The 17540-nt window shown below is 39.2% G+C and overlaps 1 protein-coding gene and 1 non-coding gene across 10 annotated transcripts in view; one reads left to right on the forward strand and one right to left on the reverse strand.

The window, feature by feature from the left end:
• ENAH (ENAH actin regulator) overlaps positions 1-17540 on the forward strand; it is a 159664-nt gene that overhangs the window by 831 nt on the left and 141293 nt on the right. For 6 of the 9 annotated variants that reach the window (XM_025286052.3, XM_044943109.2, XM_025286054.2 and 3 more), the window contains exon 1: positions 153-214. The exons of 1 other annotated variant lie outside the window; for it this stretch is intronic. In XM_025286052.3, the coding sequence (XP_025141837.2) occupies positions 168-214 (47 nt within the window). In that variant the 5' untranslated portion in view covers positions 153-167. Of the gene's footprint in view, positions 1-24; positions 215-17540 lie in introns of those variants that run through there. 2 more of the 9 variants (XM_025286048.3, XM_025286050.3) reach the window with 2 other exon arrangements.
• On the reverse strand, positions 6038-6109 carry TRNAC-ACA. Its single transcript has one exon. It is a non-coding gene; the product is annotated as a tRNA-Cys (tRNA).

Below are 17540 nucleotides of genomic sequence, written 5' to 3' on the forward strand. Positions count from 1 at the left end.
TCTTGTAATCCTCCCCAGCCCCTCTTATTGGGGAGGGGGGGGCGTTCCTCTTTTCGACGTTCTCCCGTTTTTCCTCAAATGCTCCTCTTGAGCCCAGGATTTCCCTTCCTAAATTTAATATGCTCCTGGCTCCCTCCCCCCCAGCCCTTGCGAGACAAACCTGGGAGATGGGGAGGGGTTCGAGAATCGAAGCGTGCTTGTTGCTGGGAAACAGGTATTTTTCCGTCTCTATGTAAAAATTTCGTTCACTTTTATAACAAAACTCTGGTGTTTAAAAAAAAGGATAAAAGTTTGAAAGACCTGAAATTTCTGTGGGGAATGAAGTGTTCTGGTAGTGGTAGGTGAAAGAGCTCAGAAAGGTGAAATTTCACGGTGGTGGGGGAAGGGAAAGAATTTATTACGTTAATATGAGGCGGGGGAACAGTGAAAGACTGCGATAAGTAAGTTGTTCGGGGTGTGTAAACGGAGGCGGGGGAGGGATTTGTTTGGAAAACCCTTTTCTCTTCTTCCTCTAGCAGCCTGTGTTGCATTGCAGCAGCTGCCTTTTTCCTTTTTCTCTCTAATCAATAAAACAGAAGCTAAATTATTTTTTCAGCCCCAAAGAATTGAATGTACTGTCGTAAAATGTTACTTTAATTGATACGATGAAACATATGGTGTGATATTTTTCGTGTTTGTTTCTCCAATTGTGTTAGAGAATAAACCATGATGTGGTGTGTCATTCATTGGAGATTTTTTTTCAGCCTTTCCTATGTTTTGTGTCCATAACCTTCTCTTTTCGGATTGGTGCAAGACTTCGTGAGAAATGGGACTTGGGAGACTGAAGGCTGATCCATTCTGCGTTATCATCCTTCAGGCCTTCCTTTTAGGTTAAACAATTGTGGATAAAAGTAAATTACTCCATTTCTGCCTTCTGGAAGAGATAGTCTTACAGTTCGTTTGGATTTGAATCTCCTTTGTGTTAAAAGATTAATGGCTAACCATTGCCAAAACCCTTATAATGTAATACAATGAGATTTGAATGATACAATCTACACATTCCTGCGTTTTGGCAAGAAAATGTCTTGTCATTGGAATTCTTTCTCAATTTAAGTAGTTTCCACTTTAAACTTTTTTTTTTCCTATCAAGATTGAACACTACTTTCCCATTTTGGTGTGTGTATATATATATATATATATATATATATATATTTGAGATATAGCTTTCAGCTTATTGTGAATTTGAATTGTTTATCTCTGATTCAAGTTATGGAGCTTTATTTGAAGGCTTGAAAAACTATAAGTGACCCCTTTTCCTTAGTGATTTCACAAGCAAGTTATTTTCAAGTATAGATCAGTGCAAAATGTAATTATGGCATACTTTGTAAAATATGGCTTGAAAAACTTGAGCCATGCCTTTGAACATAGTTTTCTTTTTTTGAATCAAGTTATTGATGTCCTTAAAAACTCTGGAACTATAATAAAGCATTGCTAATGTTAAGTCTTGTAATAAAATATATTGCTGATTTCTGCTGTAACTTTTAATGCTTATTATAGGGGTCTTGGAAACGAGAATTTATCAAGTTTTTCCAAACTTTAGGTAAACTTCCCAACATTGAAAAATGTAAAACAATGAAAGTGAATTATTTTAAAATAAAATGATTGTATAGTTGTCAGATTCAAAGACTGAACCAAAAAGAAAAAAAAAAACTTAAAAATTAAAAAATATTCAGTGAAGTTTGATCACTATTATGTATAGTTATCAACCTGTCAAAGGTAAATTATATCCTCACTTAAAAATTCCTTTTCTAATAAAAAGTAATTTGTAACGTTTAAGCTGTTTTCCTGCTCAGCTCTGTTCCTTATTAAATGTAGAAAGGGAGGAATCACACCGAAGCTTTCCAGTAGCTTAAATAAAGAACATGGTACACAGGTCTGAAAAGTTTGTTAGTCTACAGTAATTCTTTGTAGGCTAATTGTGAATAATTTACAAGCAGAAAAAGAGGATCAGCTTTTCACTTTGGAAGGCATTAGATTATTTGGTAGGTGGTTTGTGCGACTCATATGTATTCACATTTCCTTAGATAGCTGTAAAAGCAGGATAGTCTGGTAAGGAAGTAAAAAGTGCTGGTTGCAAAAAGCTCTGGCATATTTTGGTGCGTATTTAACGGCTTTTTAGGTTATATTCATATTGATTTGGTCTCGATGCTTTCCAGTATGCTAGGACGTAAATGTTATACTCTTAAATTGAGTCTCTCTAATTATAAGTAGTTCTGATGCTTTAAAGGCCATCCAGAAATAGGAGTGCATGGGTAGGAAATTTCCCCTTAAGTTGGTCATAATTCTGAAGAGGGGATGTGATAAATATGTTGTGGTTTAGGCATTTGTGACCAACGACTTTAGTTTCAGGAATGGCACTCTCACTGTGGTATAATGTAATAACTCCTTTGCAGAAGGGAATGGAATAATACCTTGTGCTTGGTTGGTCGGTCATGTCCAGCTTTCTGAGATCCTGTTCCTGAAGCAATCTTAATGGCATTCTACACATATAAAAAGCTGTGTATAGAATTACTTGTTAGTACTTTTTTTAAAAACAGATGAGAATTAAAATGAGAACATGTATTTCTTATACAAAACAGTGAGAGGGTTGAGACCTAAAAAACTGTTACTTTTCTTAGTGGAACATCCGACTTTTTGTTCTATTCTTATTTTTTATTTATGTAATGATTGAAAAGTATAAGGTGATTTGTGATAGAGGTAGGCGATTATGTGTAATATTAATATAGTATATACCTTTTAAATGATAACATTTTTGCTTAGTTGGTTAGTTACTAAAAAAAATTTTTTTTTGATAGAGGAGCTTGTCTGATATAAGATAGTTGTATGTAGCTTAGTGGCTAAGAAGAGCTCAGAAGATTTTGGATTGACATTCTTAGATCTGTATTAAATAGTCCAGGATTCCACTCACTCTTCTGTGACCTTCTCATGGAAAAAAGGTGTACCTGAGTTGTGAGGATTCAGCCAAGTCATTTATTAGCTGGATGACCTTGAGCTGGTCACTTTATTTCACTGATCTATATTTAAAAATATGGATGCCTGCCTGGTAACTCAGACAGTAAAGCGTCTGCCTACAATGCGGGAGCCCCAGGTTCAATCCCTGGGTCTGGAAGATCCCCTGGAGAAGAAAATGGCAACCCACTCCAGTATTCATGCCTGGAAAATCCCTTGGACCGAGGAGCCTGGTGGGCTACGGTCCCTGGGGTTGCAAAGAGTCGGACACAACTGAGCCACTTCACTTCCAAAATAGGGATAATTCTTTACTGGGTATTAAGGATCAAATGATAATATTGACTAGAAGAGAGTGTGTATTGTGTACTTGTAGGCAATGGCACCGCACCCCACTCTTGCCTGGAGAGTCCTATGGATGGAGGAGCCTGGAAGGCCGCAGTCCATGGGGTTGCTGAGGGTTGGACACGACTGAGCGGCTTCACTTTCACTTTTCATTTTCTTGCATTGGAGAAGGAAATTGTAACCCACTCCAGTGTTCTTGCCTGGAGAATCCTGGGGATGACGGAGCCTAGTGGGCTGCCGTCTATGGGGTCACACACAGTCGGACACGACTGAAGTGACTTAGCAGCAGCAGCAGCAGCAAACCTTGTACAGTTACATTGCTCATCTTGTTTTTGGGCTTAGTTCTGTGTCAGACTGGTTAGGTAAATCTTTTGGGTAGTTTGCTTCACCTCATCTAGTTCAAGGATGGCAAGCAGGTTATATTTTGCTTATCTACTCCCAGTTGATAGTGGCTGCCATGTTGATAAGGGCATAGCTGCTTTTCTGGGTTTTGTGAAAAAGGGCCATGATGTTTGATTGGGATGAGGGTTGTACAGAGTGGCAATAAAGTGTTTCCTGGTATGCTCCTAATTTAACCATCTGTGATCTAGTCCAGTGTTCTTTTTTTATAGGTGAGGAAACCGATCTTTGTTTCCTTTCCTTGTGTATGTTTAGTCTTTGAAATAGTTCTTGTGATTTTGTTACCTTCATTTATAGTAATGATAAATTTAATGCACATTTTAAGAGTGTGGCATAGCTAAAGTTCAGAAGATCCTGGTTTTATATGCTGACTTGTTAATGGAGAAAACTGATAAATATGGAGATTATTCTATTATTTCAAGGATTGTTGTGTCAACGGTCAAGTGAGAGCCCATGAAAGGATAGTAATAGTAGTCTGTCTATTCCCATGGATCTTGCTTTATGCTTGTAGATTTTGGATGTGTGGCTTTCTTCCAGAGGTTAATTTTAGGGGCAGGAGCCAAATTTGCATTTTTTAGAATGTCAGTGCTATGTATTTAGGCATTGTTTTGCCTTGTAGGTATTAAGGAATACATCATGAATAAGAATGTGGATTGATGAAGAAAATGTACTGGTTTTTACAGCAGTCAAGGTTTTCAGTTAGTCCAGTTGGAATAACTGAAATAACTGGCAGGCCCATTTGGCTGGTATAGAAGAAATTACTTACTCAACTGACAGCTTTGGTTACTTATCCTACACACAGCTTAAATCTGGGGTGACTGTATAACTTGTGAAATTCCCAGTCTTTTTTTTTTTTTTAATGTCCCCTCCCTCTTGAACCTCCTTTGCCATCCCACCCCTCTAGGTTGTTACACAGCTCTGATTGAGTTTCCTGAGTTATATAGCGAATTTCCATTGGCTATCTACTTTACATATGGTAATAGATGTTTCCATGTTACTCTCTCCATACATCCCACCCTTTCCTCCCCCAGCCCCTACCCTTGTGCATAAATCTGTTCTCTTTGTCTAACACCCAGTCTTTATCATAAGTGTAAGAAGGGTTTGGAAAAATGTGATTTCAATTTTTCTGCAGTTGTTGGGGAGGAAAAAGATACTTCAGTTCTTCTGTGCGCTTCTCCCCTTTCTCTGAATTGATGGATGAAAGTGAGTGGAAGTAAAAGTCAGAGAGAATCTGAGCTGAGGCTGTACTTCAGTGAATGCTTCCTCAAATAAAGGCTTATGAAGTTTTCTGGAATAGAAATCAGGAAGAGAATTCCTTGTCAGACCTGAGAAGTAGTCCTTGATTTATCTACGTCCCAGCTGTCTTCTGTGTTACTATGTCCTTTGCATATTTTTTTTGCCATTGCGTTTATTACACTGTTTTATAATGGTGTGGATTTTTCTGTCCCTCTTCGCTATAAGCTCCTTGAGAGTAGGACAGCGCTTTTATATTCAGGGTGCCAGCAAAATGTTTGGCATAATGTGGGTGCTTATATAAATGCTTGCGTTGGTGTCCTTTTCCAGAGTCTGTTCACTAACAATAAGCACCACCATGCCTGGAGCACCTAATATTTTGTAGCTATACTGGGTATTCTAGGATGTAAAATAGTATTCAGCATATTATAAATGTTAATAAAGTTATTTAATTCAAATAAAACAAGCATCCTGAACACAAGAATAGGTAGAGAGCTTGTTTCTTACTCAAACACAAAGTTCTGCTGCTGCTGCTAAGCCGCTTCAGTCGTGCGACCCCATAAACATGCGACCCCGTAGATGGCAACCCACCAGGCTCCCCTGTCCCTGGGATTCTCCAGGCAAGAACACTGGAGTGGGTTGCCATTGCCTTCTCCAATGCATGAACGTGAAAGTGAATTCCCTCAGTTGTGTCTGACTCTTTGTGACCCGATGGACTGCAGCCTACCAGGCTCCTTCATCCATGGGATTTTCCAGGCAAGAGTACTGGAGTGGGATGCCATTGCCTTCTCCAAACAAAGCTCAGAAGTGGCCAAAAAGAGTCAGACTCAGGTTTGTCTAACTCCAAAGCCCTTTTGGAAGATTCTGGGTTTCCTTGACTTTCTCATTAAATTCTGAATTAACAGAATGGCCATCATTCTGTTTTTTAGTTTCTTTGATCATGGGACTTGCAAATATTTTTGAGCAACAAGCTCAAAATGCATACATGTCTATTGGCTTAGCTGATTTCTACTCTGCTTAATGACTGCTTTGCAAGAATACTGGAGTGGGTTGCCATTTCCTTCTCCAGGGGATCTTCCCAACCCAGGGATTGAACCTGGATCTCCTGCATTGTAGGCAGACGCTTTACCATCTGAGCCACCAGGGAAGTCATAAAGAAGTGGAACTGAAGTGGCTTAGTTGTGTCCAACTCTTTGTGACCCCATGGACTGTAGCCTACCACGCTTCTCTGTCCATGGGATTTTCCAGGCAAGACTACTGGAGTGGGTTGCCATTTCCTTCTCCGTTTGATCCTTATTAGTGCTTAAAATACCAATAATTGGATAGTTTGTGATATTCATGAAGAAAGGTGTATTAGTCAGCTCAAGGTGCTATAACAAAATCTCATAGAGATTTATTTTCTTAAAGTTCTGGAGGCTGGAAATCTTGAGGTCAGGGTGCCCGTATGGCCAGTTCTGGTAGGACTGCCATCTTCTTGGACACTTTCTTTTTAATGTTCTCATATGGCAGAGAGACAGAGGTCTCGCCCTTTTCTTATAAGGTCGCTGATCCTTTTGGATTTGGACCTTCACCCTTATGACCTCATTTAACCTTAGTGAAGTGAAGTCACTCAGTCGTGTCCGACTCTTTGCGGCCCCATGGACACCAGTCTCCTCTGTCCATGGGATTTTCTAGGCAAGAGTACTGGAGTGGGTTGCCATTTCCTTCTCCAGGGAACTTCCCCACCCAGGGATCGAACCCAGGTCTCCCACATTGTAGATAGACACTTTATCGTCTGAGCCACCAGGAAATTACCTACTAATGTCCTGTCTCTGAATATAGTCAAAGAAGGGATAGGGCTTCAATATATGGATTTTTCTGGGAAATAATTCAGCCCATAGCAGAAGATAGCCCAGTTTTTTTGGTCAGTGGATACAGCTTTGATGGAAGAAGTGAATCTGTATAATGCTTAGGTGATTTTTAGATTGATTGGTTTTAAGTAACTCTACGTGAAGGAAGTATTTACTGATGAAATGAAACTCATTTATGAAAGAAACCTCTTATATTTTCTAGAAATTTCTGTACATTTGGGAAGTTTTTGTTTTATAATGACTGATAAACTTACATTTATTTTTTCAAATAATTCTTTTGGTATGAAACTATGCATATGGCTCAGTGCAGAGGTTGCATCAGTTCAGTCGCTCAGTTGTGTCCGACTCTTTGTGACCCCATGGACATCAACACACCAGGCTTCCCTGTCTGTCACCAACTCCCGGAGCCTACTCAAACTCATGTCCATCGCATTGGTGGTGCCATCCAACCATCTCATCCTCTCTTGTCCCCTTCTCCTCCTGCCTTCAATCTTTCCCAGCATCAGGGTCTTTTCCAGTGAGTCAGTTCTTTGTGTCAGGTGGCCAAAGTGTTGCATATAAGAGGATAAAAAGGACAGGCTTTAAAGTCAACCTGAGTTCAGAGTAGGTTATAAACCTACTTTGAGTAGATCACAATTTTTGAGATACGAATTTTTCCTGTAAAATGGAGATACTTTTTTGCATTATAGAGTTGTTAAGGAAAATTAAATCAGAAATTATTTAAAACCCTGGCATAACATTTGGCACGTAAAATGGGCTTGGTGAGAGTAAATCCCCAATTCTGTGGAAGTCTGACATCTCCTAAGTTTATGTTAAGAATGTGAAAAATGATGTAAGATGGTGCAGCTGCTTTAGAAAACAAATGCTAAACATAGAGTTACTAGATTACCCGGTAATTCCACTCCAGGGAATATGTGCAAGATAAATAAATAAGAATAGATGTCCATACAAACTGTACACAAACGTTCATGGCAGCATTGCTCTTAATAGCCAAAAGGAACATGGTTGGAAACATGCTAAGTGAATGGAAGTCAGACACAAAAAGCCACTTTGGTGACAAGAAGAAGATTAATAGTTGCTATGGTTTGGGGAGAGTAAAGGAGGATTGGGAAGTGAGTATGTGCAAAAGGGTTCCCCGACCCCTTTCCACTGTGTATATGTGTGTGTGTGTGTATGCCGTCAGGGTGTCTGAGAATTCAGCTGAATTCTGACACTGCCTACCTGGAGATGGAATCAGATTCCATGTGTAAAGGGCTCAGCCCCACAAGACCCGCCTTCTGTTTCAGAATGTGTGTCAATCATGTCCGACACCGCGTCCCCATGCACTGTAGCCCACCAGGCTCCTCTGTCCACAGGATTCTCCAGGCAAGAATACTGGAGTGTGTAACCATTCCCTTCTCCAGGAGATCTTCCCAACCCAGGGATCGAACCTGGGTTTTCTGCATTGCAGGTGGATTCTTTAGTGACTGAGCCACCATGGAAGCCCCTTTCCATTTCAAAGCTGAGTCGCAAGTCCAGGTTGTTACTTGTACTTCTGATTGACTGGCTGTGACTCAGAGGGCCCCATAGCCCCCTCCTCAGGTGTGATTAATTTTTTAGAATGGCTTGCAGAACTCTGGGAGAAGGCAATGGCACCCCACCTCAGTACTCTTGCCTGGAAAATCCCATGGACGGAGGAGCCTGGTGGGCTGCAGTCCATGGGGTCGCTAGAGTCAGACACAACTGGGCGACTTCACTTTCACTTTCATGCATTGGAGAAGGAAATGGCAACCCACTCCCATGTTCTTGTCTGGAGAATCCCAGGGACAGGGGAGCCTGGTGGGCTGCCATCTCTGGGGTCGCACAGAGTTGGGCATGACTGAAGTGACTTAGCAGCAGCAGCAGAACTCTGGAAAGCTCATTTACTCACTGGATTCCTCCTTTATTATTAAAAAAGATATTAAAGAGGATGAGCCAGATGAAGAGCTACACAGTTCCTGAACAAAGGAGCTTGTGTCCTTGTGGAACTTGGGGCATGGTACGGTGACATATGGAAGTGTTTTGGTTGCCTGACGTGAAAGCTCTCAAAAAAGAGAGCCTGAAAGCTATTCTTTTGGGTTTTTGTAGAGGCCTCTTCACATTGTCGTGACTGAACCATTGGTCAGTGGTGGTTGATTGGACCCCCAGCCTCTCTCCTCATCATGGGAGATAGAATGGAGCGGGTAGGGGGTGGCACTGAAAGTTCCAACCCTGTAGTTACTTGGTTGGTCCTTCTGGCATCAGCCCCGATCCTTGGGTGCTTCTGAAAGTTACTTCATTTACATAACCAAAAGACATCCTTATCACTCTTCTTCAGAAATTCAAGGGTTTTGGGAGCTGTGAGCCTGAAACTGTGGAGGAAGACCAAATATATATCTTAAAAATCACAATGTATATTGGGTTTCCTTCTGGGATGATGGGAGATGTTCTAGATTTAAACAATGATGATCATTGTTCAACCTTGTGAATATACTTTGTTGTTCAATCTCTCAGTCGTGTCGGACTCTTTGCAACCCCATGGACTGCAGCACACCAGGCTTCACCATCTCCTGAAGTTTGCTCAGACTCATGTCCATTGAGTTGGTGATGCCATCCAATCATGTCATCCTCTGTTGTCCCCTTCTCCTCCTGCCCTCAGTCTTTCCCAGCATCAGGATCTTTTCTGAGTTGGCTCTTTGCATCTGGTGGCCAAAGTATTGGAGGTTCAGCATTAGTCCTTCCAGTGAATATTCAGGATTAATATCCTTTAGGATTGACTGGTTTGATTTCCTTGCAGTCCAAGAGACTCTCAAGAGCCTTCTCCATCACCACAGTTCAAAAGCAGCAATTCTTCTTGGACTAATGTTTTAAATTGACATCTTCATGTTTTCTAAAGAGGGAATGAAGATAGGGAACCATTGGGCTTTTCTCTTTAGGAAACCAGGTAGGTGGGAGTGCTGAAGTGGAAATGTTAATTAATGGTGCCTCTGAGAGGCCTGATCAAATTTTGGAGTTCTTTATGCACAGGTAGCAGCCATCTCTCTGGTAGCTCTGTTGCAACAAGGATGACTAAAGTCACTGATAATATCAGTGAAACAAGTCCATCAGAATCTTCAGAAAGCTTTTTAATCTGAATAGTGATTTTTCTTGGGTCTGTTTACAGTAATCACAAATACCAGAGAAGGCTTTGTCTTTGGTGTCATCAACCTTGATGATATTTTTACCCTTCTAGGACATCTGGTCTTGACAAACCTGTACGTCTAATGATAATGAAGTCCAAATGACTAACTGTGCTGCCCAGGTCCTCACTCCTGTCCTTTTTGGTATCTGTTGTTACATGTGTGAGCGTGGTAGGGAAGAAGATTCATAAAGAACCTCAGACCATAAAGTGAAATAAAATGAATATCTCTTTAGGTCAAATCTCAAGGGAATCCAAATTGCTTGTCTTAGAGTGCAGTGAATTGATCTTTCTGTGCAGGTATTGTGATATAAAAGATTGGTTATATTTGAGTGTCTGCTTTTGCTTTGAGAAGTCCCCTCATTTCCTCCAAATTCTCATCTCACATTAGACTAGTATTGCAAGCAAATTGTGTCCATTCTTTTTTTCTTCTTAGCAATTAAAGGTTTATGGATCAAAAAAGTTTTCATTTCATTTACTTTCATCTCTTTTTAGTCTCTTATTTGCTGTGGTTTAAGAAAATGAACCCAATTTACTATTATTGAAACAAAGGTTTGGTCAGTGTTTAATTACTTTTTTTCTTTTCATTATAAAACAGTACAGATTCTACATAGAGTTTAGAAGGTATGGAAAGTATAAAGATTTCAATAACTTAAATCTAAACCATCTAGAATTTTAATATTTTGATATATAGCTTTCTAGACTTCTCATAATGCATATGGCATATGTTGTGCATCCTCAGTCATGTCCAACTCTTTGCAACCCCATGGACTGTAGCCTGCGAGGCACCTCTGTCCATGGAGTTTTCCAGGCAAGAGTACTGGAGAGGGTTGCCATTTCCATCTTCAGGGGATCATCCCAACCTAGGGATTGGAGCCACCTCTGTTATGCCTCCTGCATTTGCAGTTGGGTTCTTTACCACTGGTGCCACCTGGAAGCCCCCATAATGCACATAAATGTGTTTGTGGGTGTATGAGTGTGTTTTAAGTAAAAGTGAGATCATACTATTTAGAAGCAAAATTACGTATTTTGTAACTGGCTGTTCTCCACATCTTGTCACTAAATACAGATCTAAAATAATTTTAAGTTGCATGGTATTTTCACTATGCTTTGGCTGACCTTAATCTACTTAATCTCTTGAACGTGAAAGTCACTCAGTCCTGTCTGACTCTTTGTGACCCCATGGACTACACAGTCCATGGAATTCTCCAGGCCAGAATACTGGAGTGGGTAGCCTTTCCCTTCTCCAGGGGATCTTCCCAACCCAGGGATTGAACCCAGGTCTCCTGCATTGCAGGCAGATTCTTTACCAACTGAGCCACAAGGGGTAGACTTTTAGATTTTTTTGCTTTATAAAAAATACTGCTGTGAACATCTTTGGGTATATATCTTTGTGCATATCATATTTTATATCTGCACATATACTTACATTTTAGGATAAATTCATAGGATTAAATTGAAGAGTATTTATTTTTCCCTTTTCTTTTACTCTTTTCTATCAGCAGGTCCTGTCAGGTCTCCCTTTGCTTCTCTCCATCTCACCAACACTGCTGAAACTCAGGCCACTGTTACTCTAACTGGAGCAGTTGGTATCTTCTCATTTCCGTTCTTGTGCCCCATTCTCCATACATCAGTTAAAATGGTCTTAAAGTGGAAATCCAATACTGTTCTTTGCCTGCTAAAGCCTTCAATGTCATCTTAGTGTTCTTGGGATAAAACTCAAATTAATAATAAAACCAAAATTATTAGTAGGTTCTGCATGATCTGACTCTATTCTAGTTCCTAGAATAGGAGAATTCACAGGCTTCTGTGAGTATGCAATGTTTGAGTGAATAATAAATGAAATTGCTAGACCAAAGGGAATTTTCTTAGTTTTTGATACACATTACCAAATTAACAACAACAGATGAGAGTGCCATTTTCACCTCACTAACCAACTCAAGCCATTGTCAGCATTTTTAATCTTTGCCTATCTGATAGGCAAAAAATGTTATCTCATTGTTTTAATTTGTGTTTCTTTGATAGTAGAGTTGAATATTTCTTCTTGTGTTTATTCGACATTTCTTATGACAGAGTTGTCTCTGTGTCCTTTGCCTGTTTCCCGAATAGGATTTTAATTGTTTTTGTAATGATTTATAACGTCTTTAAAAGGTAACTGTTTATGGTGTAGATATTTTATGCCAGTTATCTAATGTGGTATTAGAAACTGCCTCAAAGCCTAGCAAAACATCTATGAGTTGACTGGTCAGTTCCGCTGGACTCACCTGGGCTCACGTGTATCTTTTCATTTCTTAAATAGGTTTGTGTGCTATGTCTTTTTGTCTCTCACTTAGTAATAGCAGCCTTCCTTGAGATTATGCCCCAGTTGCAAGGTCTTACCAAACTTCTGCTTGCATCCTCTTCCCTAATGCCTTCTTTGACAAAGTCAGGCATATGATCAAGCCCAGAGTCAGGGTGGGAGGAGACGGAGACTATACACAGATGAATCAAAATCAACCATATGTATCTTTTTTTTTTAAAGTTCATCTGTTTATTTATTTATGGCTGCTCTGGGTCTTCATTGCTATGTGCAGGCTTTTTCTAGTTGTGACAAGCAAGGGCTACACTGTAGTAGTAATGTGTGGGCTTCTCATTGCCAAGGCTTCTCTTGTTGCAGAGGACAGGCTCTCAAACTTGGCCTCAGTAGTTATGGTACACTGGCTTTGTTGCCCCAGGGCATGTGGAATCTTCCTATACCAGGGATCAAATTGTGTCTCCTGCATTGGCAGGCAGATTCTTAAGCTCTGGACCACCAGGAAAGTCCAACTGTATGTATCTTATAAAGAAATTTAGCACTTATCTTTTAATTTTGCTTTGGTATAGAAGCATTAAAGTTTCATGTCAGTTCTGTTAGTCTTTACCTTTATGGTTTCTGCCTTTGGTGTCAAGCCATTTGTTCTCAAACTAAAATGATACAGGTATTCACCTTCATTTTCTTCTGTTATTTTGGGTTTCATTTATCTTTAAATTTAAGCCACTTGGAATTTATTTTGGTGCAAGATGGGAGGTTAGTACTTGACTAAATAGCAAACATTTAGTTGTTAGCATCATTTGTTGAATAATCCATCTTTTCCCATTTATTTGAGATGTCATACTCCTTGTATACTGAATTCTCATAAATACTTAGCTCTGTTTTGTTATTTGTTAACATTATTATTAATGTCATAGTAACACTTGTTATTTGACTCATTAGGTATTTGTCTAATTTTAGGCTATTACCTCACTGTCTTAATTACTCTGATTCTATAGTATATTTTAGTATCTAGAAAGGAAAGTTACTGTTCATTTATTGTTTTTCAAAATTTTATTTGCTATTCTATTTGATACATTCCTTTAGATTAGTTTTAGAATCATCTCATCAATAATAGCAGAAATGAAATAAAAAATTGTACTCCCAAACCTGTTGGAGTTTTAATTAGAATTGTGTTAAATTAATGGATTAACATGGCTGGGGGAATTGACCCCTTTATAATATGGAATTTTCTGTTCTTTTTTGTCTCTATGTATTCAGATTTTTAAATTTTATCTTTAGTAAAGTGTAGCAGTACTTTAGTTTATAATTTAGTAGGTTTGATATTGTACCTTTAAAAACTTCTATATTTAGAAATTAAATTTTCAGCTCATTTTTGCTGTAAGTATATATCTGTTCTCATTTTTCTTTGTCTTATATTTTATTTAACATATATACTTACCTTTAAACGTAAAGCTTTTGATTTTGAGTTTTTCCTTCTCTAATAACTAATTTCCAATGTTGGCATTTATATTCCTCAGTTTTCTTAGATTTTTAAATGTAATAGCTAATAGTTACTGAGTACTTACTGCCTGAAATACTTCCCATATAACCATTTAATACTCCCCTTTACAACTTATAAGGTAGAAACAGTTGTTAGCCTCCTTCTGTAGGTGAGAAAGATGAGTCTCAGAGGGTTGAGGACCTCGCCCGGGGTTACCCGCTGGTAAACAGTGAACTGGGATTTCACCCTAGGCAGTCTGATCCCAGAGCCCGTGCTTTTAACCAGTATTCCAGGGTCTCTCTGTAATGATTCACTATTATGAATCGAGGTCTGTGTTTGAATTTTCCTAAATGTTGATGTGTGAGTGAATATTTTTCTTTGTGATTTCATCATATAAGCGTTCTTTATTTTCTGAAGAACAAGGCCATGTAGAATGAATTGACCTAGAATAGGAGGAACAGTTCAGAGATAGCAGGGGTGGGGGAGAAAAGGCTTTATTTGGGTTTAATCCTGAAAAATGAAACAAAATTATGGAAACATTCATGTTATGGTTGCTACTGTGTGTTAAATTCTTAAGATGGAATAAGAATAAATCAAGTGTTGGTTGCTTGTTTCACATAATTTTTCTTTAAAAATTGCAAGATGGTATGAAACTATACTATATAATTCATGTCATGATGGACTTTTCTAGTATGATCCTAAAGAAAGTCATTTTTTAAAAAATATTCAAGAGCTTTATTAGCAGAGCTTTACTTATATTTTCAGATTTTTTTTGACCTATTATCTCATCTTGGTTAGCTTTCTCCAGTTATTTGCTGATGGTGTCTGTTCAAAGGCTTTTAGCTGCAAGTAGCAGACTCAAAGTACTTCAACATTAAGAACATTTACCATCTCATATAATTCAAAGTCTAGAGAAAGAGTGGGGTCCAGGCCCACTCTACTCAGTGGCTTACAGATGTCTTTGACAACCCAGGTACATTTTGCCATCTTGAGTATCCATTTAATCTTCACGCTGGTAGCAAGCAGGGCATGGGATTTCTAGGCTTCACGTTCAGAACCACTGATGTCTTCATGGGAAGAAGGGTCATCTTTTGTTCCTTTTCCGCCTTTCTTAAGGTATAATTTACATACAGCTAAATTGTTAATCATAAGTATATCTACAGGTTGATGAATTTTTACTACATATACTCATCTGTGTAACTACCACCCAGGTCAGGATACAGAACATACTCATCACGCCATTAAGTGCCTTTAACATTCCTTCCAAGTCAGTGTCCCTCTCCAGTGTTCATTTCTGCCAGTGGCTTTGCGAGTAGTTGGAAACAGTTCTCATCATTTTTAGTAACTTTGAAGAGCCCTGCATCTCTTGGAAGACTTGCGCTTCAACTTTGTCCGTGGTACTCATTGTGTTGCTTTGTTTTTGAAATACCTGCCGTCATTGAGAGACTGACAGGTAAAGAAAGTGAACTGACAGAGGCTACTGTTGCCTTAGGAGAAATGCTTGACAGGGTTGAATTTTATAAGTGGTTAGTTCATTCATTTTTCTGGTGTGTATGTATTAGGATGATTTTGCTTCCCTGGGCAACCTGGCAAGTTATGAATCAGCAATGAATCATATTAAGACCCCAAGCCTTATTTTGTCCTGTATTACATTTTTACATATGTGTTGCTGGATATTCTCATTTATTGCATTGGTGTATTACCCCATCCAATCTGTCATCTATGCAACAGTTAGATCTTTCTGAAATTTAGATTCATCACTTCAATGTCATGTCTAAAACACTTCAGGGGCTTCATGTCGCTCTTAGAATTAAGACCAAACTCTTCCTTTTCATTGCCTACTTCCTGCGTGAATCTTCTTGCTCTGTGATTCCAAAGTAGTAAAATGGCACAATAAGATGAATCCTCAAAAACCAGTTATAAAAAAGTAAAAGATGTACATGGACATACCCATTCCCTTATGCTTACAGTTTAGTCGGGGTGGAGGCATTAATCAGTAGTGATAAAGAACCCGTCTGCCAATACAGAAGAACTAAGAGGTGTGGGTTCAATCCCTGGGTTGGGAAAATTCCCTGGAAGAGAAAATGATAACCCACTCCAGTATTCTTGCCTGGAAAGTCCCTTGGACAGAGGAGCCTGGTAGCTATAGTCCGTGGAATAACAAAGAGTTGGACACGACTAAAGCGACTTCACACATCGTGAAGGTAGACTTCATCTATTTCTGTTTGATTCCTCAATGTCATGTGCAAATAATGTTTAAGATTTTTCTCTAGTATGTATGCCCTTTATTTATAGCAGCTTGCCAATGTTATTTTGTATTGCTTTAGTGAAGTATTTTGTTAAATCCATCTATTATTTTGTTCAAAGCATCTACTTTAAGGGAGATTCCTCTGTCATCTTTTTATATTCCTCGGGATATGGAAGCTTTTCAAGGTGTTTTCATTTTAGAAGGAGATAGGCAGGTCTAATAAAATCATCATTGGCTTCAAAGACGTTTTGCTTTTTACCGACTTTGAGACTTTGGCTGTCCCCAATCTCAATTTCTGTCTCTGCCATATGGAGTTAATAATCCATTGCCTTGTTTTGTGGTTTGGCTTAGTGCATTTAGAAAATTTATGGATTTAGTGTATTCTTGTACACTTGATTTAGTGTATTGTTTTCTTTGTGTTGTACCATAACCTTTTTTAAAAAATAAAATTTGAGCTGCTGAATGTTCTTTTGCCATTTTCTTTAACTTTTTTTTAAATTAATTTTTGGCTGCACTGGGTCTTTTTAAAAAAATTTATTTTAATTGGAGGCTAATTACTTTACAATATCATGGTGGTTTTTGCCATACATTGACTTGAATCAGCCACAGTTGTACATGTGACCCCTGTCCCACCCCACCCCACCCCCCGCCCCGCCCTCCCCATCCCATCCCTCTGGGTTGTCCCAGTGCACCAACTTTTAGTGCCCTGTTTCATGCACTGAACTTGGACTGGTCATCTGTTTCACATAATATAAATGTTTCAATGCTATTCTCTCAAATCATCCCACCCTCGCCTTCTCCCACAGAGTCCAAAAGTCTGTTCTTTACATCTGTGTCTCTTTTGCTGTCTCGCATATAGGGTCGTCATTAACCATCTTTCTAAATTCCATATATATGCGTTAATATACTGTACTGGTGTTTTTCTTTCCAACTTACTTCACTCTGTATAATAGGCTGCAGTTTCATCCACCTCATTAGAACTGACTCAAATGCGTTCTTTTTAATAGCTGGCTAATATTCCATTGTGTATATGTACCACAACTTTCTTATCCATTTGTCTGCTGATGGACATCTTGGTTGCTTCCATGTCCTAGCTATTGTACACATGCACTGCTCCCTGAGGCTTTCTCTAGTTGTGGTAAGCAGGGGCTACTCTGGTTGCTGTGCTCAGGTTTCTCATTGTGGTTTCTTTTCTTGTTGCAGAACATGGGCTCTGGGGCTCATGGGCTCAATAGTTGCGGCACACGAGCTTAGTTGCTCTGTGGCATGTGGGATCTTCCTGAATCAGGGATCAAACCTGTGTCCCCTGCATTGGCAGGCAGATTCTTAACTACTGGACCACCAGAGAAGTCGGTTTTTAAGAATTATTTGTTTGGCTCCATTGGTCTAGAGTGTGGGCTCTCGAGTGCACTGGCTCAGTAGTTGTGGCATGGCATGTAGGATCTTAGTTCCTCGACCAGGGGTTGAACCCACATCCACTACATTGGCACATCCACTGTGCCACCAAGAAGGTCCCTTTAACTTTTAGTATG

Source organism: Bubalus bubalis, chromosome 5 (genome assembly GCF_019923935.1).
Source record: "Bubalus bubalis isolate 160015118507 breed Murrah chromosome 5, NDDB_SH_1, whole genome shotgun sequence".
In the NCBI taxonomy this organism is placed as follows: domain Eukaryota; kingdom Metazoa; phylum Chordata; class Mammalia; order Artiodactyla; family Bovidae; genus Bubalus; species Bubalus bubalis.